General features: G+C 43.3%; 1 protein-coding gene across 6 annotated transcripts in view; it reads right to left on the minus strand.

Annotated features, from left to right (window-relative positions):
- Window positions 1-460: 460 nt before the first annotated feature.
- LOC147707527 (lebercilin-like) overlaps window positions 461-23,085 on the minus strand; it is a 318,405-nt gene continuing 295,780 nt past the window's right edge. For all 6 annotated transcript variants that reach the window (XM_086926539.1, XM_086926538.1, XM_086926541.1 and 3 more), the window contains exons 7-8: window positions 5,589-5,742; window positions 461-1,576 (exon numbers count right to left, since the gene is read on the minus strand). In XM_086926539.1, coding sequence (XP_086782665.1) covers window positions 726-1,576; window positions 5,589-5,742 — 1,005 coding nt within the window. In that variant the 3' untranslated portion in view covers window positions 461-725. The remainder of the gene's footprint in view (window positions 1,577-5,588; window positions 5,743-23,085) is intronic.

Below are 23,085 nucleotides of genomic sequence, written 5' to 3' on the forward strand. Positions count from 1 at the left end.
TTCCATATGAAAAAGACAGCATACTTCTGCTCTGCTCACGTTTCTGTACTTTGTCAGTTGACCTAGAATAGATTTTACGCTGTAATAACCGTTTCTGAAGTAGTGCATAATCTACGTCTGCTCTAACAGGACACAATTTAAAACTTAAAATTAGTAGAACATACATACTTTACATTATCATCACACAACCCTAATTAACCAATTCCTTTGCTCTACCAGTCATGCGCCTCCTCCATAAGAATGCAAGACTTAAGATCTCCTTCGAGCACTGGTGAGCTCATCCGGATTTTAAAAAAAAAGCTTTAAGACTCATTTGTCCTTGGATGGCTATCGAGTTTTAGCAGGTGGTGCTAAGTACATTACACAAGAGAAGGGGAACGGCACTAAGAAAGGACAAAGCATATAGAACATAAATCAGTGTACATGCCCATGAATAGAAGAACAATTGAAACACAAGAGTCAACATGCTGTATTTAATTATAAGTGCATTTAATGCAACCCTATTTTAAAAATGAAATGTAAAAATGTTTGGTGTACATAAATATCAGTGAAGGTGATTTTGTAATGTGCACTATTTTGTCCATATAATCCAGTTTAAAATTTCCAAATCATTAAATTAAAAGTTCATGTTCATTTTTTCAAATATGAAAGAATTCACCGTCTTTAATTAATAAATATCATTGGGATGTATATTTACAAATTAGTAAATCGTTGTTTTTCACTTCTCACAATGCCACCTCTTCTATTTCATCGTCCAAAGAATTAATGGCTCTCACTGCGGGCCTTCCTGTTGCAGGCTGCAATAGGTGCCTTTTATGATTGTCACTTCTTACTTCAGTAAAATTGAGGCGACCTTCTTTAGCGTTAACTTTGCTGGGTCGATCCCAAGGTAAAGTATCGCCAGAACCATTGCCAACTTTTCTGGTATCAGTTTTTTGGTCATCAGTTTTTGAAAGGGTGGGGGTGGTTATGGCGTTGGCACCAAATAGTTGCTCCAATAAATTTGACTTCTTATCTTTTTGCTTATTAAAACCCAGATCCATATTGTTCACAACGTTGTCCCCTGACATATCACTTTTTTGAATAGCCAGCCCAGACCTTCCGGATACCTTTCCAAAAGAAGGTGCGTAAATACCAAAGGCTAAATCGACGTTATCGGTGGTATTGTTTGTTCTGCGTCCTTGTCCCTCTGCTTTAGTGGTAGATTCCGGTTTTCCTTGTACTGGAATGCCATTGTACAAATTCTGCGTAGGCTCCGAGAAAGTGTACGTTTTGGGTTTTTTATCTGCTAAATCGTGGTTGGATGGTTTGTCTAAGTGCTGGGTTTGGGAAATGGCTTTTGTGATCAGAACATCCGAGTGAAAACCATTTTGTTTTTCTTTGTCAATCTCACTCATTTTGGCAAGAAGAAGCTCCTTTTTCCTTCTTTCTTCGTCCATTTTATTATCTAGGTTTTCTTTCTCGTTTTCTATTTTGTATGCATTTGCCTCAGTCCTGGCTCGCTCTTCTCGCTCCTTTTTTTGTAATAACAAGTTATTTTCTTTTAGCCTTCTGTCAAATTCTTCTTTCTCCCATTCTATATCAAAACAAATAAAACAAATGTAAATTATTGATGTTTTATCAAAAATATCTTTGTAAAATCGGTAAAACCTTATTATTTTAACCCAACAGGTTAACATTCCAATGCTGCAATCTGTTTATGTACAGCTATGCGCTTGCAAGATAATAATAAAACAAGAAATGGCAAATCAACAGTCTTGCTTTAAAGTTACAAAGCATGTAAACATAGGAATGCAGAAATATATTTCCATGTGATAACCAGACCTATTAGCTTTGCCATTACTAGGTAGTGATGGAGGTAGTATTGGCAGTTCTGCTGATGGTTGTGGTGTTAATGGTGTTAGTGGTATTGGTAGTAGGGGTAAGTGGTGGTGACAGCAAAGTAAAACAAATGAATGTGCAAGGGTTATTGGTGAAATCAATCTGTCTGGAACAGCCTAGGGCATGCACACAAAATGCACCTCCTAACAAAACAAGCACTGGCATATCCAATAGGTCTCGCCTTTGGAACCTTATAAGTGTTTAGCCATGCAACAGTTAATGTTGTTGCACTAAGGTTATTGTGCTGGATAACTAAACACTTATAAGGTCCCAAAAAGGAGACCTATTGGCTATGCCAATGCTTGTTCTTTTGTTTTAAGTTAGACACTGAGCTTTGAATCAGGGATTGCTTGTAATTGAGTTGCTGGATATTATATTCCATGGTATACATTATAATGTCCTTAATAGCAGTGTTGAAATCTGTAAAGCAAACGGACAGGGTTGACCCTGCTGTCTCCTACGACTTGATTTTATCACGTGTGATATAAATGTCTACATTTATTCTGATTTCTCCAGCCACGTGAAGAAGGATTTATATTTAGATGGTAAGCCTAGATACTCTATCTCACTTGGAGCGTGGAGAAGTGTGGCTCAATGGTTAGAGCGGCAGACCCTGTTGCGGAGGTCTGGCCCGGGACCAGGGTTCAATTCCCGCCTCGGCTGGTCTCGGCGGATCTTGGGCTCATAATTCCTCGGACCGGATTTCTCGCCTCGGTGCCTATTCTAATCATGGGTCCCAAGCTGCAACTCTGGGCAATAGCTTGCTTAGTCTCCACAATGGCCCCCAACAGCGCTAGGGATGCCTGGTTGCACCCTGGGGATGCCCAGGAGTGGACATTTCACGGGGAAAAACCAGGAAGGGTTCCCTTGCGGTATGAGTACAGCGCCAGGACACTCTGGAGTATCAGTGCGCTTTACAAGTACGCCTACATTTACTTGTGGCCACCTGACCACACCTTTTACAAACAAACACTTATTTCAATACCATGAGTTGTCTGGCAAAACCTGAATGATGTAGCCTACAAGAGATGTTAGATTTTGCATTTCAAGATAAAACGCTATATGAGGATGGTTGATGCTGAACAACGTGTGGGTGGGTGGGAGCATAATAGATTAAACGTTTATAATTCTTAAACAATTCCAGTGTAGAAAAGCTACAAAAGATTAGACATGACCGGAATTGTTTAAAGCTTTTTATGCAACATCACTCATGTTCATAAGAGCTCTTGTGTCTGAGGGCCGCTGGAAATATGGAGCAATGAAGGAGAAAATTATGCAGCGATGCTGATTGAATTATGGGCCCAAAAAGGCAATACGCATACATTCTGTGGCAGCATTATTTTGCTTTTTTGAGGTTTTATCACATATTATGCTGCAGATGGTGGATTTTGTGCATGTGCATTACATCCATAATTATGTGGGAAACGCCACTGCCACGGAATTACGTATTCTATTAACCCCTTTTGTAAAATAGAAGTTCTCTTCGTTTGACATGTCAATTCGTTTTCATGTTGTATTTCACTAGGGAAAGTAACATTCTACTCTCTGCTCTGCTTAGCAGTGGGAGGGTACCCAACTCCCTTCAGGTGATAGTAAACACTCTTCCCAGTGCTGGACTTTTGTGTGATAAAACAGTGGATTGTGGGTGTTGTAGTCTTGTTTTGCTACCATTTACCTAATTAAACTAACACCTGATTTCAATGGTTTATTAGGAAAAGTTTGAGACTGGAAACACGCGTATGTAATGATGTGGAGGGAGGTGGTCACCAGTGACAGTTCTGTGACGTTCAACTATGCACTTTTTAATAAACAAAACCAAGCTCACAGACTTTGGTTTAAGCAATGGAAAGTGGTGAATAAGCCGACCTGCGTTCAAGCACACTAGGAGTTCGCAAGTATAACACCAGGTTGACTGCAGAGCTGGGGTCGCTTTCCAGTCAGTCAGAGACTTGTCTGCCCTACTCCTCTCATGATGCTTTCACAATCTTACAGAAGTTGGAGGCTGGCTGTGACAGCCTCTCACGTGACTGCCACCCAGCGGGGCCACGAGACCAGAAACACTGGCTGAGGTCCAGGAAAAAAGCTAAAAACACAGCGTCTGAGCAGATCCGCTTAAAATAACACTCCCGACATCAACGGATGAGAACTAAAATCAAACGGGAGGGGGCGAGGCTCGATTGGTAGATTAAAAAGGAACAATACCGAGGCACGTAGAGTAAGGGTAGCCAGAGGAGAGACACAGCCCGACATTTAATGCCCCTCTTAAGATGCCCTCTCCAAAGCATTTCCTGTAGCAGAGTGAAAACAAGTCATGCTGGAGGGATGGCAGAGAATGAGGTCAGGGGGGTGGGATAGCAGCGTGGAAAGAGGTTGACTCGGAGGAGGGCAAGACACATGGTGGTAGCCAGAGCTCGCGGTACTCGTGAGGGAGGCAATGGCACGACGCCGGAGGGGACGGTGGGATGTGTCAAGAGAAGCGAGGGGAGTTATCTGAGGACGGATGGGGGCCCGCCCTTTTAGGGAGCCTTGGAAGAGCGGGCTCTCACGCTGCATGATAGAGAGGGGGATGGGTTAGGCAGCCGCGCAAAAGGGAAATTAAGATATGAGGAGGAGGGAGTGGGAGGGGGTAGGAGAGGGGAATCACGCCACGATCAAAGAAGCCAAATGCCAGCTGTGCACGTCAAGCGCTCTTGTGCGCGTGATAGCAAGCGGGTGGCCGCTTTGGTAGCTTTAAAAGCAGCTATTAAATGTCTCGGCCAGACTGGCGAATGCGGTAGATCAGGCCGAGACCTAAAAAGGCATGCATCTATAAAGAAAAATGTCACTGAATAAGCAGAGTAAATATATAAAAGTACATTTAAGCCAATAGCTGAAGGGGACGGATTCTGTACTTCTTATTGCACTGCTTGGAGGAACAGAAAGCTAAAGATGCCTGTAACCGGACCTCAAAGAACATGTGCGGTGCCCTGCTTCATGACTTCTCAATCGCAGGTTTGCTGATATTAGTAATAAAGAATTGTATAAATAGTCAAATCCAAGAAAATCACTATTAGTTGTTTGGATGAAAACAATAGAATAAAGACTGGTCCTATGTAGGTCATGACTACATTTAGATGACTTGTTCTCCTGAGACTATAGAATGTAATGAGGCACAGAATACACCATTGTTGTACGATTACACAATCTGCGTACTTTTGTAAGCCAGTACGACTTGTATCCTGTACCACCAGTGAGTGCCTTGATGTAAGCCTGTACAACATTTGCCCTGCTATAAGACTGCACAAGTCGTCACACATTCAGGTTTCAACAGGGGTCTTCAACAAAGCATCATCTCATTAGCTTCACAATTAATGGGGCCACTGTCCAAAAGGTAGCTGCTCCAGGGAAGAGAGGCCACTCCCACTGGTCTATGCTAGCGCTAGCTCACAAACTCCAGGAAGTTTTGGATAGATTATGCAACCAAGCCAAAGAAACCGGACCATAGTACCCCAGTCAGATGTCCCACTCTCTCCCCAGGTCACAAAGAGTTAAATCACTCAAAACAGCAAAAAAAGTTATATTATGTCTGGCGTGGCATGGTTGGAAACGAATACTGTATTGACTGAGAAGGAGCGACATTGAGAGCATGAAGGTCAATTAAAAAAATGCAACAAATTAGTTTTTCAGCTTGTCTATGCCTGGTAAGTGAACAGAATAGGCTTTCATACCATCACGCAGTTGTTGGGCTTTTTCCTCTAGTAATTGCTGCTGTTCGGCCCTCCTCAATTTTTCCTCCATTTCTTTTTTCTTTTCAAGCTGCAGCTGTTGTTGTTTCATGTGCTCTGCATATTCTCCCTGCCTCTTCTCGTGAATTTGTTGTTCCTTGAAGAAAATGGGATATGCAATTATTCACTGATTGACAAACACAAGTTTGAACACCACAGCTCAAATTGTTCATGTAAAAGTTCCTAATATTTTCTTTAACCTGTATACGCCGTTAACTAGAAACACATACAGCACACTACTTCACGAACAACAGTAATAAGTATATAAAACAAATGGCGTGCTTTTATTTTTAAGCAGATTTATTTAAAATACGAAAATGCACTTATATGTCATGACCAATTGTGCATTGTTAGAAACTGAGGTTTCTGGTTGGCAGAGTATACACCCTGTCCAATATCAATAGAGCAGAAGCAGCGGACCATAGAGACTGCACTTGACTACTTTGTTCCAAGTGTTATCTTCAAACGTAAATGAATATTAATATAAGCATATAGTACAAGCACCTGTTGCCAGGGTGCATAAACCAAAAATTGGTTATAGATAAAAATGTAAGATGTAAAGATGCACCACAAGAATAACAAAGAGAAAACAAGACTATGATTCTTATCTTTATTTTTATGAATTTTCACACATATGTAGTGGAAACAGCCACAGCCAACACCGTTCGTCCGTAGAGAGGACTTCTTCAGGGCATATGTAATCACTGGAAAAATGCAGCCTAGTATCCCTGTATTAGTGCGGTTTGGAGTTATGACTTCCAAGATAAAGTGTGTTAATTGCGGTCAAGGGACGTGATAAATACGCCTTGATCTGCCACAAAGATGCCAGGTAGCTGCTGCAATAAAGACAGCCCAGCAGGCAGTTTTGATGGTTGAAGGATAAGCAAATTAGTAATGGTGGTGAAAAAGGCTAAAAGGCTCTGTGAAACACCGCAGTTGGTGTTCGTATAAACAGTGTTCGTACGCTGCATCACTCTGTTGTGCAGAAAATCTATAAGCTTATAGATTTTCTGCACAACATTGGGGTGCAGCGGATGAACGGCGTTTATACGCACAACAATTGCTATACACCCTGTCCAAGCAGGTAGCTGGAGAGCGCTAACAGGCTTAACTTAAGAGGCAATGGTGTAATGTTTTTGTGCACACTTTAATTACAGTAACAAAGTAAAAACACCACAAAAAAAGTCCACACCCGTTTAGAAAAATAGATAATATTTATCTGAGTACAACAAGATCAAAAGAAAAAAAATCAGTAGAAGTTGAGATATCATATTTTCAAGAAATGAAAACCCAAAACAGTGCTTAGAAGTCAATAATGCTAAAAAGTTACTTGAGGTCGCACTAGACTTGGATAAATCCAAGTTTCAGGCCAACCATGATGGAGGGTAGGCCAGCTACAGACCCCAAGCAGGTCCCGCTGAAAAAGTATCCTTGTATGGAGCATCGCAGCAGTGTCTTAATATTGGCACTGCGTAGTGATCGAGCCTTGCAATCGGAATCTCGGATCGGTGCTGCATCGTCGAACCTTCCAGTCAAATCAATGCATTGTTGTGGAGCCGCGCAGTAAAGGTCAATGCATTGTCGAACCGCACATGGTCCTCGGATCGGCACTGTGTCAGAGAGCACTGCGAGTTAGCCCAAAGATGGCTCCTACCTCAGTTTCTCAATATGTCATGTCAATGTCTATGATTGGTCAGATCTGATTTCCTTGTGAAGCTCAAATACAGATGATGAAGGTAGGAGGAAGCTACAATGTTTGCCAATGGGGCAGATCAGGAGGTGGGACAAAATATTCTCAATCTAATTTTAACTGCGAGTAGTGGTGAGAGCGGGGTGGCAGCATTTACATCCCTGAGGTAAGAAACATCTCTGTAATTAAATTCATGCATTGTCTATAAAATATGCTCCTGGCAACCGGCGGAGGTTTCAGAATCCCTGGGAGTCGATTGGTTCTGATCCTCGAAATCCCACCTCTGATAGCTGAAAGGGAAATTGTGTGGCAATTCTGTAATTTTGGTTTGAGGTTTGCACTGTGACACATTTATCTTATGAATTTAACTCCGAAATTCTAGGTATCTCATAGCATTTCTATCCCCCTGTTTTTCCAAGTTTAGAAGATAGATGGTAAGATATGTGAGGCACAACCAGATGTCTAAGAGACTATACCCCTGCACTTCATTTTAAATCTTCTCAACAAAAAAAGGAACTGTGCAATGTCTATCATGGGTCATAAGCTTTTCCCCCAGTGCAGGTCATGTTTTAATGCCTTTCATCTGGCCCCCAGTGCAACTGAAAGCAAGTTGGACATGTGGAGGTGGTTAGGCATGCCATGTGCTACAGTAATTTAACTTTTACAATCTTTTGTGGTAAACAATTTTCCAACACGCAGATAGTAGGTATAACACATGCAACCTGCCTACAATGGGAGCTGAAGGGTGGCTGGCTGATGTGGAAAGAAAGTCTTCTGTTGGGGTACCATTTGTATCCTGTCTACTACATCTTGTTTTTGTCAACATGCATTTACAGACACTGGAATCTAATGATCCTGGGGTGACCTCACAAATCAAGCACTCGTCCTGGAGCAGAAAGGTGGCATGTTAGTTTAGTGTCACTTAATATAGCACAACAAATCATACCCAAAAGAATATCTCTGCATCTTGGTATGGACATTAAAAATGGGTGTGTGGCTGCTTGCTACATAGGAGCTTGCCCCTCAATCATGTTCACTTCTTTTGAGAAACAAAAACAATCTTTAGCAGGCTTTCAACTCACCAGTTAGTCGGACTGATGCAAAACATTTGTGGGTACCCTTTCCAGAGGGCCCCGGGACAAGCTGGAGTTACTTGGCCCAACTTTAGTGGCGGTGCACTGCACCATCAACTTCCTGAGGCCAATTACATAGCCCACCACATCCTACTGCAGAGTATCTTTGGTTTTGATGGGGCAGTAGCCATCTTCACAGAGAAAGTAGGTACACTTCCTGACTAGTGAAGTAGTGTGGCTCACTGGTTAGAGGCGGTAGACCCGAGAGCAGAGGACGGCCCGGGACCAGGGTTCGATTCCCGGCGCGGCAGGTTTCTGGACCAGGGTCAGCGGACTCGATAATTCTCTCGCCTCGGTGCCCACTCTGATCAGTGATCACACTCGGCAACTCTGGGCATTAGCTTGCCTCATCTTCACTAACGGCCCCACCAGACCGCCGGGGATGCCTGGTCTCACCCTGGAGATACCCATTAAGGGACCATCTCTCAGGGAAGCCAGGAAGGGTTTCGCAGCGGTCGAAGCGCCTTGGGACCCTACGGGTAAGTAGTGCGCTATATAAATGCCTATACATACATACATACATATCAGAACACAAAACAGATATCTAGCACAAAAAAAAAAGAACTTCCAGTCCTGTGGAGACTCAGAGGTTTTTACCCTCTGGACTTTGATTAAAGTGAGTGAATCCTTTATTGAGTATCCATATAGAACTTTAAAGGGACTGAACCCTATCCTTTTTGTGGAATCCATCAGTGAAAAAAAAAGAGACATGGCAAGAGACGATCCATTTCCTCCGTAGGTTTTCGAGCAGAGTTCCCATCATGCTCTTCAAAATCTCCTTAATCCGCACCCCCAAACCTTTGGTTTGCAGGAGGTATGCTGCGGGGGAGTGGTATGTCACTACACCAACAAAAAATAGCAGTATACTATCAGCCGTAGCAGGCAATGTAGTTTACCATCTCATTCTCCTATTCACTAACCTTATTAGCAGGAAGGAATAGCCCCACCTCACCTGGCTTCAGCTCAGGTACTTGGAGCACCGCTCTGGCGAAGGGAATAAAAAAAGCTCTTTACACTATGGAAAATTGAAATCCATCAAACCGCAGTGATAAGCCAGTCTATAGCGACCCACCAAGCTCTGCCAAGTCTCTCCCCAGACATCTTTAAATGGCAAAATGAAATGTCGGGGCTTGCCAGCAATTGCTGCCTCGTGCGGCATATTCATCTAAGTTATACAGCGTTATCGGGTCATAGGTGTTGTTTGCGGCTACAATCCTGTTCCCAAATGCCGCTTATCGTATCTACACTCTATGGCTGGTAGCCATAAATGTGGTGTCATCCGGCTTGTAGCCCTTGCGATTCAGCCGGGGTAGCTAGAGCATTTCTATAGAGGTAGTCTTAAGCGTCATTGTTAAGGGCGTATCGGTAAACATACTGTTAGTCAAAGCCTCGCAACTCACTATATTATCGCAATGGAGTGGCTAACAGAAATGCTAAATGATGGACACTCACCTCTCCGTCGGTACCCCGGACGTCCCTCTGGGCGGTCTGTTGGGGAGGTACCGACGCGGCGAGAATCCAAACCTTTAGTTCGTTCTGAAGACGGCGTCGCCATTACGTCTGACGTCATCAGAGCGTTTCGTGCTCGGAATGGCGGGTAATGTAGTTCTACAAACAATTGCTTGTAGTTCTTGCCAAAAACGCGACTAAATTGGCGAAAAAACAGGCAAGCTCTTGTTGACAATTCCGTAATTCAAATAACCAATGCTTACTCAATCGGGTGTTGAGGGATCCCAGTGATAATTTGAGACATTATAAGAGCCAGTAACTTGTAAAGAGATCGGGAATAGATAGTATATAAATTACACGATCCATAGTAGGTCTGAAAAAGGGAAATGGCAACCCTGACACTAGACCCATCGCCTGGACTTGGAATCATATTTCTTATTTGGACTATGGGCTCATAAGGCAAATTGCAGGGGCCAACTCTAGTGATGCATTAATAAGGCTAAAACAAAAATCAGTTAAAGCGACATCCAAGGGATGTCTTCGTTTAGCCCTATTTTGTCAGTCTTAAGCCTAAGGACAGTACTAGATCAACCATTGATTCCATCTGGGGCAGATATTTCTGCCTTCCTGTTCAGGTGTGAACAAAAATGGGTGAGTTGCGAGGCTTTGACTAACAGTATGTTTACTGATACGCCCTTAACAATGATGCTTAAGACTACCTCTATAGAAATGCTCTAGCTACCCCGGCTGAATCGCAAGGGCTACAAGCCGGATGACACCACATTTATGACTACCAGCCATAGAGTGCAGATGCGATAAGCGGCATTTGGGAACAGGATTGTAGCCGCAAACAACACCTATGACCCGATAACGCTGTATCACTCAGATGAATATGCCGCACGAGGCAGCAATTGCTGGCAAGCCCTGACATTTAATTTTGCCATTTAAAGATGTCTGGGGAGATACTTGGTAGAACTTGGTGGGTCGCTATAGACTGACTTATCACTGCGGTTTGATGGTTTTCAATTTTCAATAGTGTAAAGAGCTTTTTTTATTCCCTTCGCCAGAGCGGTGCTCCAAGTACCTGAGCTGAAGACAGGTGAGGTGGGCTATTCCTTCCTGCTAATAAGGTTAGTGAATAGGAGAATGAGATGGTAAACTACATTGCCTGCTACGGCTGATAGTATATCAGCCAGCAAATGAATTTGTACCAATCATACGAGTCATGCACATGGTAAATGATATACTAATAGTGCCTTGTCTGTCCTTTTCTTTTGTATGTATCTGGTGTTTCACATTGGACTTTTGCTCTATGAAGCCAGGAAGATGGTAACAGATCACGTCTAAGGTGAAATTACTTCTTTTTATCATTAGCAGTAGCATTAATGGTCCTGAAGAAGCAGCAGGAGACCACCTGGCTCCGTTTGTCTGCAGAAACATGTCCACCTAAGATCCTTCCTAGTAGTTATTTGTTACACTACTATCTGCACTGTTTTTATTGACTTTGGGAGTGAATGGGGTACAGAATAAACGTTTTTATTTCCCTGTCACTACCCAATCTTAACTCAATCTCTCTTTACTGTTCACTGATTCACTTTCACTTTTCCTTTTTTGCACTGCTACTCAGTCATCTACAGACACTTTTACCTTCCCTCACGATACGTTTGGTATAGATTAGGCTTATAACATCTACCAATCTATTGTGGATACTCGACCTTCTAAATATGAGGGTCCCCAGATGATGAAGGGCGGTCTCGTTAGTTGACTGATGGGAACTCGCATATTTGGATGAGTTTCCATAGTCTAGATCTCACTTTTTTGCTTTGATACACACAGATACATGCTTTAGTTGGTTGTTTGACTTACTGTTATTTTTTGTTGGTGTAGTTATATAATTAGGGGCCATAGCAGATTAGGTCGGTAAACTTTCCCCTAGGACCCTCCACCCCCAGTGTTTAAGTGGTATGTCACACCAGCTTGCGCAAGAGCAAAAAAAGTTTGATCCCTGGTCAGAAAGGACGACACTTAGCAGTCTGTCAATAGAAACAATTGTCAAAAGAGCTTATGCTACCACCCTGGAAGTCATGCTCCTCAGAGGTACCACTTCGGGATACCTGGGGTGGAGTTGGGGGTGAGGAGGGGGTGTTAAATCGTCCTACTATGTGCATTCCTCCACCCAAATGGAACAGGAACAACTGGTAGAGGCACTAGAGATGCCTTTGTCCTTCATACTGACTTAACAAGTCTTCTGGAACACTGGACAAGATTTTCAGTACCTCTCTGTATCTCTGTGCACCCCTAGACTGTACAACAGCGGGAGTCCAACCTAGCCTAGGTTTTTCAAATGCCCAAGACGAGAGTGAAAGTAAGAAGCTGCGCGCTTCCCTCTGCTGAAACATTTTTAACGACTTAATCCTACATTTTAACCACTTAATCTCATTTATATTTTTACTGGTTTCTGATGTTAACTTGATCTTAACATCTGATAGCTTGATTTTACTCACTTAACTGGGAACTCTAACTCTCTGGTCCGTTGCGGGGGGGGGGGGGAGGGGCTCCCCATTGTACGGAGAGAGGACAGAGTGTAAAATCAGGCTGCCATCTGGGACGGAGTTTAGCGTTTCAGCTAGGAGGTAGCTTCCGGGAAGGGCGTCATTTCCGGGGTGGACGCATAAAACAGATGGAAAGCCAAGGGCGCAGTGTGCTCGCCGCTGGCGGCGTGCCAAAGAAAAGCTTGTCTGTGCCCATCCGTGCCTGGACTGGGCCTAGGGCCGGAAACCCTGGCCTTTCCAAACCAGGACATCTGACTCTAGACACAATTTTAAAACTGAATAAAAGTAATCGGGAAGGCTGTACAAATATTGATTGCTCTCTGTTAAAGACCAAATCAATCAACCGATGCTCAAACTGCAGACTCAAAATAAAAGCAAGTCCTAGTAAACTTTTCTCAGAAATAAAAACAGACCCAGATATTAAAGCTTGCAGGGATACCCAAAGACAGAAGAAGACCACCAACCTAAAAACAAATACTCAAAATGGCTTCTGTACTAAAGACACAACCAAGAAAAATAAGATATCATGTGTATTATTAAACACAAGACCCCTACTAAAACACAGTAATGAATTCAACCTATTTATGGAGACATATAATCTATCTATTGCCTTTCCCACAGAAAGTTGTCCAGATACAACCTGGAAATATACATAGAGACAGCACTCCTAAAGGGTTTCAACATCTATAGATGTGACAGAAAACACAAGCGGGAGGAGGAATAGCAATCATAGGGAAGACTTAACAACAAGTTGCCAATCATCTATATCCTCCTTTGGAGAAACAATTACTTTCTAGATAAAAAGCAACATTTAAAGGTATATTGCTCTACAGACCCCCAAACCCCAGGAAAGATTTTCCCCAAGAAATATCAGATATTGTGGAAAACCTTATGCTGTGAACCAATTGTACAATCCTGGATGATTTTAATTATCACTTGGAGAAAGAGAAAGATTTTGACACCGCCCTACTCCTACAAACTCTCTCTGCTTTTGGCCTAGAGCAAATTGTTCCTGAACCAACCCATCAAGCAGGACGCACACTAGACAGGATTTTTACAAACAGTTCTAACCTAGTCAATATAAAGACTATCCAGGTAACCTGGACCGATCACAAAGCAATATTCTTTGACATGCTGCTTTCAAAACCCAAACAGAACACAGCGAAAAACAACACCTACCACCAGTGAAGTCAAAGTCAAAAATCAGCTTTATTCGATTTTTGTTATTAAATCATAACAGAACATATGAAACATTTGATTAAAATATTAAAATCAGTTAAGAATTTCCATCACAATTCATGTTTCATAACATGTATAGGGAGAACATATCATATACCACAACAAACAGGATCTCTCCCCCATTTCGAAATGAATAGAGGGATCGTTTTAGTGCAAAAGGTAGAGGGGAAAATGCCAAAAAAGTATAAACCAGTTTAAAAAGATGCCCATATCACAGAGTTTTCCTCAAGGCAATGACAATCCTTAGATAAGAGATGACTGATTTCATCACAAAAAGTGATTCTAGTGGTTTCAATCTAGAGAAAGCGGCAGTGCACCCTCTAATGCCCCAGTTCCTTAGTATTGGTATCAAAAACTTTTTCCTGGGGATAACATAACATTTACAAAAGAAGATACAGTGAATGTTAGTCTGGGATGAAAGTTCATCACAGGGGCACTTCTCTAGGTGAAGAGACCAATCATTACATTTGGGAAATGACACTAAACGAAAGAAAGTATCCACTCGTAGCCTGGTCAACAACATTCTCGAATAGGGGCTAGGCTCTAACAGTAAGTAGGGTTGTATCCCAACATGGGTGATCAACAATTGATGGGCCATAGCAGATTGTTTCTGTTTTTCTTAATGCCACCTTTTCTTAACTAGGTGTTCCATAATAGATCTTTTAAGAGTTTTTTGCGAGATTTTTTCTAAACAGGATGGATTGTCAAAGTATTCTTTATGGCCCAGTTCGGCTGATATTTCCTTGATGTAGTTGAGCCATTTAATTTTTGTTACTCCGTCTAGAGACACACAGTCTCGCACAACATCTCTATTTAGCGATGTTTCTATGATCACCCAGATTTTATGCCATAGAAGAAGTGGGGACGATTTAATGATATCTTCTATATAATTTAGGCCCACTTCCCCATGGCAAAAATAGGTGGACATTGAGTTTGGCGCCGCCAGTAAATAGCGAATGAATTTATTTTCAATACATTGAATCTCATCTGTTTTGGCCATTCCCCATAGACCAGCCCCATATGTGCCAATGGGAACACACTTAGCTTTATAAATCTGTATAAGCTCCCGCACTGGTCTCCCGCCTAATTTTCTTGAAAAATTAATCAAGGCGCCGTAAGCCCTACTAAGGGCCAATCTTCTTGTGCATACAGCCTCTTTCCAGGAGCCTCTGCTATCAAATGTAACTCCTAAATAGGAGAAACTGCTAGTATTTTCAATCCTTTTGGTTCCCAGGTAGATAGCTCTACTTGTTTTCTTCAGAGTACTACACATCATAGAATAAGTTTTTGCAACATTTACTGTTAAGCCGCGGGCGACCATGTATTCAGAAAATTCAGTAACTGCCCTCTGTAGCCCGGCAACGGTGCGTGACATTAAAGCAGCGTCGTCGGCATACAGGAGGATGGGAATGGGCTTCCCCCCCACAGCCGGGTAGTCGAACTGAAACTTCTTAAGGTGAAGGCCCACCGAGTTAATATATAGTGTAAAGAGGAAGGGTGCAAGGATGCACCCTTGCCTCACACCTCTTTTGATGTTGAATTTATCTGAGCAAACCCCCCCGCCCCACAGCGTACTCTAGCACCTGCGTCTCTGTACAACTCCCTTATAAATGTCAGAATCCGTTGGTCCACACCCATGTCAAATAAAATGCTCCACAGCATCGTATGGTCCACACAATGGAACGGGGAACTCAAGTCCACGAATGTTATGTACAGGCTTTCCTTCTTAGCCTCAGTGTATTTTGCAGTTAAAAGTGCTAAGTTTAAACCTTGTTCGATTGTGCCCTTCCCAGTACAGAAGCCATATTGCAGGTCCGTGATAATATCCCTTTCCTCAGCCCATTCCGGACGCCTACTAAGGATTATCCTTCCCGCCGCCTTTATTAGGGCATCCAGAAGGGAGATAGGGCGATAGCAGGCGGGGTTGTTTCTATCACCCTTTTTAAAAATGAGTATTACCACTGCCTCTGACCAAGTTGCAATGAAGCCCACACCATTTGCATGGTTTAAGACGTTAGTGATCAACGGGGACCAGAGAGGTAGCACAGATTTGTACAAATCAATTGGGACCCCATCCGGTCCTGGAGCTTTCCCTGCAGGACTGTCCTCTATTGCCTTAACAACTTCTGCATGTTTAAATTTAATCTCCAGGGGGAGCATTTCTGCTCCAACTGACTCTGGCTGTAACATTGATTGGTTATTGCTGGAGATAGTTAGCCCGGGAGCGGGTTGGTTATTGTATAAGTTAGTAAAATACTCAACCCAGGAGTCACCAGAAATGGCCATATCAATAGAATCCCTTTCGTTGTCTTTTAAAAATGGGGCATTCACCTTTCTCCAGAACGCTATATTATCGTTTGATAGGCATGCGTTATGGAGATTTAGCCATAGTGCCACTTTTAACTCTTTTTTTTCTTCTATCAATGGCTACACGGTAAGCTCTCCTGTTGCATCTTACACGTTCGATAGATCTAGGGTCTTCCTGTAAGGCAGATTTCAGATTTCGATGTGCCCTAGTGCAGTTTTTATCAAACCAACCCTTGTGTTTCTTTATCTGGATTTTATATTGTCTAGACAACTCTTTTTTTATCTCATTTGTGATCTTACCAAAAGCGTCTAGTGCTTGACAATTTCCCACAGTTGTGGAAAGGCAGATGAGTAGTTGTTCATACATTTTCGTAACTAGTTTTTGGACAAATAGGTTAGGATCTACCTTAGCCCATCTAATGGTGTAACCATTTGTGCTAGCTAAACTAATTGGAGTAGGATATGAGGTTTTAGTAGTTGCTTCCCGGCCCACTATATTAAAACAAAAGGAGATAGGATAGTGGTCACTCATGGCGACATTAAGTGTCCCCCAGGATGCTACAAGTGATTGATATCTGGAAGATAGAAAAGTGAAGTCGATTAACGTATTGGCCCCTCTACCAATAAAAGTCGGCTTAAAGCTCTCTTCTGGTGAGCAGCATTCATTAATAAAGCGCAGATCAAACTAATATATTGGTGCATTGAGCAAGTCCCCTAACTTAGAGTGGACAAAGTGTGTTAGAGGTTCCTCCCTCTTACCCATCAGGGGGCACATGCCTGTGGCCTATGAAGTACAGAGGGAGCAGTTAAAATCACCCATCCATAATAGTAATAAATCCCCCTCTCTTGAATTTTCTAGTTCTCTAAGTGAGTTTCTAAAGTTTGTAATAATTTCCTCCCAAGTAGAGGGGTGAGAATTGTTATAAAAATATATAATTGCCCCTCTATACTGGCCAGGCCAACTCACTGCCAAAATCTGGTAGCAGTCTGCTGATATAAAGTTATGAACTATTATGTCTGAGGTGGTTGCAATGTAGGTGCATAAGCCCCCTTACAGTGGCTGCTTTAAAAAAACACCTGAAAACTCACCTATTCAAGAGTGCAGTCTAGGAGGATCCCCCGATGTCTTGTTCTCTGCCTCTCTGTCTTTTTCCCCGCGCCAGGATACTCACCAGTAACAGAGCGCGTTACAAAACGGTTTATACTTATACTTATACTTATTTCTTCCGCGGTGGGTAGCAATGGCCGGAGTATTAAAAGTTTGATAGCCCAGTAAATTAAACTCTTTCAGCGACCAAGTTTCTTGAAAGCACACGATTTTATATTGTTTTACCAAATCTAGCCAATCAGGAAGGTCCATTTTATCCTTTAGCCCTGCTAGGTTCCAGGACAAGAACCGATAACCTACGTGGGTTTTGTTATTACTGGTAGAAATCTCCCCTGTGTTCAGCAAGGCATCGAGTACTCCTGCTTCCTCATTTACGGGTAAAATAACACCAGATGCGGATTGGACGTGATCCGCCCCCAAGTCCTTTGACCCACTTGGGCGTCCGTCTACTCCCTCCATTCCCTCAAGTGGGACAAACCTATTAAGGGTAGTAACATTGAAGGTAGAACCTTGCATACTCCGGCTGGACTGATAGGGGCTCTGGAGTTTGTCCCTATTAGGGCACGTGGGTAAAAGTAACTTAAGTCCCTGGTGGATATGCCGCCCCCATAACCATCAGAAACCAGTCTCTGATGTAATTAGTTGCCCTACGGTCTCTAAAATTGATGATGATACAGTCCCCAGAATGTCCTTTGGCCTCCTTCCTGCCCACCCTAATCTTCTGACAAGCAATATCTCACCATCGATTTCAGGTGGTAGGGGCCTGTTTTTTCTTAGCCAGTATATTACCTTGTTTTTCAGGTTCTGATGGGCCTCATATTTCCTTGCTGGCAGCTCCGGTGCGCCGGTGAGTACAATTACATAAGGTTCTGCCTGCGGCGGAAGGTCAATATGCTGGTCAAGTCCTGGTGGATTATGCCCTATGTGAGATGGGTTTGGAACCTTGGTTACTTTTTAACTCTCTATCACCAAATACCACATTTTTCGTTGGAATCCGAGCAGTGGTCACGGGCGGGTTAGAGGGGATGATGTTTTTATTGGTAAGCAAGGGGTCGAAGCTTTGCAGAGAATGAGGTTTAACCACTTCTGGCATTAGGTCAACAGGTAGATGGTTGTTATTATTAGCTACTGTTTTAAGCAGTTCTGAATTAGCTAGATTTACCTATTGAAGAGACCCCAGTTGCTCCGCCAGCCTTTTAACCCTCTCAACATATGGTATGACCAGGGATTTAATCAATTTTTCTAAGTCACTCATTAGATCTTGTGTACAGAATGTTTTGGTACATGAGTAACACTGCTCACATTTACTTTCCGCTAGGGCTTTGGTGTTGGCTAGGCTAGTTACTAATTTAACTGCCTTGGTGCGTCTACCCTTGCGTCTATTTCCCCCAGCATTCCCTAGGCCTGCGCCAGAGGTGTTAGTTAATGTTTGTGTTTCCCCTTTGTTAGGAGGATCAATGGTTGCTAGACTTATCTGTTCTACTGAGTAAATCTCAGGAGCTAATATCCACCTGATTAGATAACATGCTTCGTGTTGGTGTATCTGGCAAATCATGAAGCTGTAAGGGTATACCGATATCAGAGGAGTAATCCGAGGCCAAAACCTGATCGGGAGGAGGGTTTACTGACTGTATATGGCCCAAGGAGGAACGTTTCTTCTGCAGTTCAGAGGATAAGCGCCACTCAGTAAGAGCAATTTCAAGCTCTAAAACCGCCGCCGCCCTCGAGATAAATTGGTCTAGTGTTCCCTGTACAGACCCACCCACAAGAGATTTCCTGGCCAATGTTGGTAGAGTGACCATGATGGATGTGGTGAATTAAAAGGCACGTACAAGTATACCCTAAAAACAGATAGACTGCATTAAGATAGGAGAAAAAATAAAAATAGAGAGAATAAAAAGTCTTACTAATATGTCCAGTGTGTCCAGGGGTTTACGGGAGATCAATCAAAAGGGGTGGCCCAGCCCAGCATCGGACAGCCCCGGACGGCCACAGACGGCCCGCCCTTTGCCCGAGCTTAGCCCGGCGCCGCCCGCGCGCGTCTCCCGCTGCCCGCGCTTTCTCCGGGGAGCGGGAGACGCGCGCAGCACAAATGATCCTCCCAGGTAGCAGGGCACGTAGGCAGGGAATCTCCAATTCTGAATAAGTCTCCCGCTCCCCGAGCAAGCGCAGGTGTTTTAAGCGTCTCCGGGTATGGAAGTGTGGTGGATGGGCGGCTCAGTCCCGCTAGGGATTCTGGGGCATGTAGTCCCCCCGCACTGCGGCCGCTGGTATGGCGGTTAGCGGCGGCGGGGGGACCGTCAGGCGTTGCCGCGCTCTCGGCACGAAGCAGGGCAGCAGCAGCACAAATGTTCCTCCCAGGTAGCAGGACACGCAGGCGGTGAATCTCCAATTCTGAATACGTCTCCCCAGTAAAGAAACTGGCGAAATGTGAAAGAGGACCATTTCAATAACACTCTAAAACTAATTAGGGTAGAGATGGGAAATGACATGGAGAGAGCAGCTGAACAATATAATAAATGGCTAGAAACAGCCGCAAACCTAGTAGCAACCTATGAAATTGCCTATCTTTCAACTCCAATAAAAAATTATGACACAAAACAAAATGATAAGACACAAACACCAAAATCCATCAGCCCCTTGGTTCTCCCTAGAACTATGAAAAAGTAAGCAAGACTGTAGGAAACAGGAAAGAAAATGGAGAGGCTCATATAAGGAGAAAGAAAAAGAAAAAGAAAAATACAAACAGTTAACATCAGTATATAAGGACAGGATTGTAAATGCTAAAATAGCATATTTCACAAATAAAATTGAAAGCGCTAAAGACTCAACCAAAGAGCTTTTTCCCACAGTAACTGAGTTAACAACCAATCAAAACACCAAAAATACAAATGCCAATCTGCCCTTCTGTAACGCGCTAGCAGATTTCTTCTTAGTGAAAGTACAAAAAATTAACAAAAACTTTCCAGAAAATCAAGCAACCAACACTTGAAACAGAGGGAGATCATGATCTTAATTTAACCAAACCTCTGATGAAATTTAGTTCACCGTCAACAGAGTACATTATAAAGTTACTAAAAAGCGCCACCGCGGGATCGCCAGAGGATCCATGTCTGCCTAATATAATAAAATTAGCAGCCGAAACCACTGCAACCAAACTAATATCTATTTTCCAAAATATGTGTGAGACAGGAACTTCGCAAAAAAAAGCAGTTGGAATCCCTCTTCTATTGAAAGCTTCCTTGATCAAAAAGATCCAAGCAATTACAGATCAATCTCTCGTCTTCCACTACCCGCGAAAATAGCGGAAAAGTTCTTGAACGAACAATTGGTCTCCTTTGTTGAGACAACACAAACTCTTAGATAAAACACAGTTTGGCTTCTGGACAGGCCATAGCACAGAGACAGCATTGCTCAAGGCAACCGAAGAGATCAGGCAAGTATTCAGGGAAAAGGAGCTGCCCTGATCCTGCTTGATCTCTTAGCGGCTTTTGACACTGTCAACCACCAACTACTACTAAACCGCCTAAAGACGTGTGGAATCACAGGTCAGGCATGGAAAATGCTGAAATCCTACTTGGTAGATCGGAACAAGTAGTGAAATTAGAAAACTTCCCTTCTCACTCTTTCTCCCTGCCTTGTGGACTCCAACAGGGATCTTCACTGAGCCCTGCCCTTTTTAATATTTATGTCTCGCTACTAGCAGAACCGATAAGGAAGTTTGTTTTTTCACTCTCATCCTATGCTGACGACACTCAAATTGTCGTCTTCGTACAGAAAAATTATAGGAATACTGGATACAGTTTCCAGAACTGCATGATAGCCATTCATAGCTGAATGGAGATAAACTGTCTTAAGATGAACTCTGAAAAAATACAGGTGCTGCTGTTTGGGCCTGAATTACATTTTTGGGGACCCAATGTATGGTCAAACACCATGGGTCCAGCCCGCCCCAGTAGATAAAGCACGAAACTTAGGAGTGATTATAGATTCAAAACTCAACTTCAAAAAAAAAGTAAATGCAGTGACTTCCTCCATTTATAATATCCTTAAAATAATTAAGAACATCATACCTTTTATACCGGGCAGCCTGCAAATGACACTAGTTACAGCATTAGTCCTCTCTAAAATAGATTACTGCAACAGTCTGCTTCTGACAACCTAAAATATAACTTGAATAAACCCCATGTACTACAGAATGCTGCACCAAGACTCCTACTAAAAATCCCTAAACATTGCACAGTGGCTCAAATGCTAAAAGAACTACACTGGATCCCATTAAACAAAGAATAACCTTTAAGGTACTCTGCCTAACCTATAAGGCAATCCACAACCTGGGCCCAGCCTTTCTGAACCATAGCTTCAGGCTGTATGTTCCAGCTAGGAAACTTTGTTCGGCTCGGCTACTTTATTGATACAGCCCAGATTTAAGAAAATTAGATGGGGTGGAAAGAGCATTGTGATGGAAGCAACCAAAATATAGAACGCACTCCCTCTAATCATTAAAAATGAACCTAACCTTTTATCTTTAGGAAAGCTGTAAAGACCTGGCTGTTTACATCACGGTACCTCAGCCGGCAGTCATGATCACACTCTCAACTGAAACAATCAGTGCTTAGATGCCCGAGGGCATTACCGCGCTATATATATAAATAACATTTTCAAAAATTAAAAAAGCTCCCTGCCAAGGTCACCTCATGGGAAACTGACAACAGGAAATTCCTATGCACTAACAGAACAATTAGCCTTCTACTAGGATCCTGGCTTAGGATTCATTGGCTCGGTGTACAGTAGGCCGTCCCCCCAGCCAACAGTTACTACCACCCACCTTTATTGACCTGTTCCTGGGTTTCCTGCCAAAGTCCTACAAGTGTTGACCACTCTTCCTGGGCCTTTCAGAAATCATGCCGGCAAGGCGCTCCAGCAGATAACAATATCTGCAGCTCTGGATGCGACCTACGTTCCAGCATCTGGCTGCTTTAGGAGTTTCAGCCGACTCTCCCTCTAGAGCAGAAGCGATGACCTCTAGGGACCGTTCCTTCTTTCAATCTTGCCTTTTCTGCAAACTGCATCCGGTTCCCTACAAATCGGGAATGGTCCCAGTATTGTCCCAAGCCCGGCATGTAGCCCATGCTGTGATCAACACACTTTACGTGGCCAAAGCCAGAATGGATTCTGGTACTGGCACCAAGCCAGGGGCAAACAGATCATTACTTAAGAGACATCCAGTACCTTGCTTTTCCCTTACCCCAACCCTGACCATGTAAATGTAAATGTCAAGGTATTTGTAGAGCGCACTGTCACCAAGCGGTTTCCTGGCGCTATTACTCATACCGCTGTGGAACCTTTCCTGGCTTTTCCTGTGAAGTGTCCACTCCTGGGCACCCCCAGGGTGAAGCCAGGCATTCTAGCGCTATTGGGGCCGGTGTGGAGGTTAAGCAAGCTATTGCCCAGAGTTGGGGCCCATGATTAGAAGAGGCACCGAGGCGAAAATTGTCCGGTCCGAGGAAATTGAGCCCAAGACCCGCCGAGCCGGGAATTGAACCCTGGTCCTGGGTCAGAACTCTGCATCAGGGTCTGCCGCTCTAACCGTTGAGCCACACTCCTCCACCATGGGGAGTGGTATCACCAGATCCAAGGGGTTGCCATGGGGTCTACATTTCCCCCATCGTTAGCAAACCTCTACATGGGGTTATTCAACAAGAAACATATCTAGAACCTGTGCCCTCCCAAATTGACAGAACACATAATATAATGGGGGAGGTACATAGATGACGTGCTCATGTTCTGGGGACGTACTTTCACTGACTCTCCTCTCACAGTAACCCAATGAGAATGTATACATCAAGTTTACATACCAACACAGCATCACCAATACTGATTATTTGGATGTCACCCTGTACATGGAGAGCAACCAGGTATGTTCCAGACTAGTCAGCAAATCCACAGCGTGTCATGCAAT

Source organism: Lissotriton vulgaris, chromosome 6 (assembly GCF_964263255.1).
Source record: "Lissotriton vulgaris chromosome 6, aLisVul1.2, whole genome shotgun sequence".
Classification (NCBI taxonomy): domain Eukaryota; kingdom Metazoa; phylum Chordata; class Amphibia; order Caudata; family Salamandridae; genus Lissotriton; species Lissotriton vulgaris.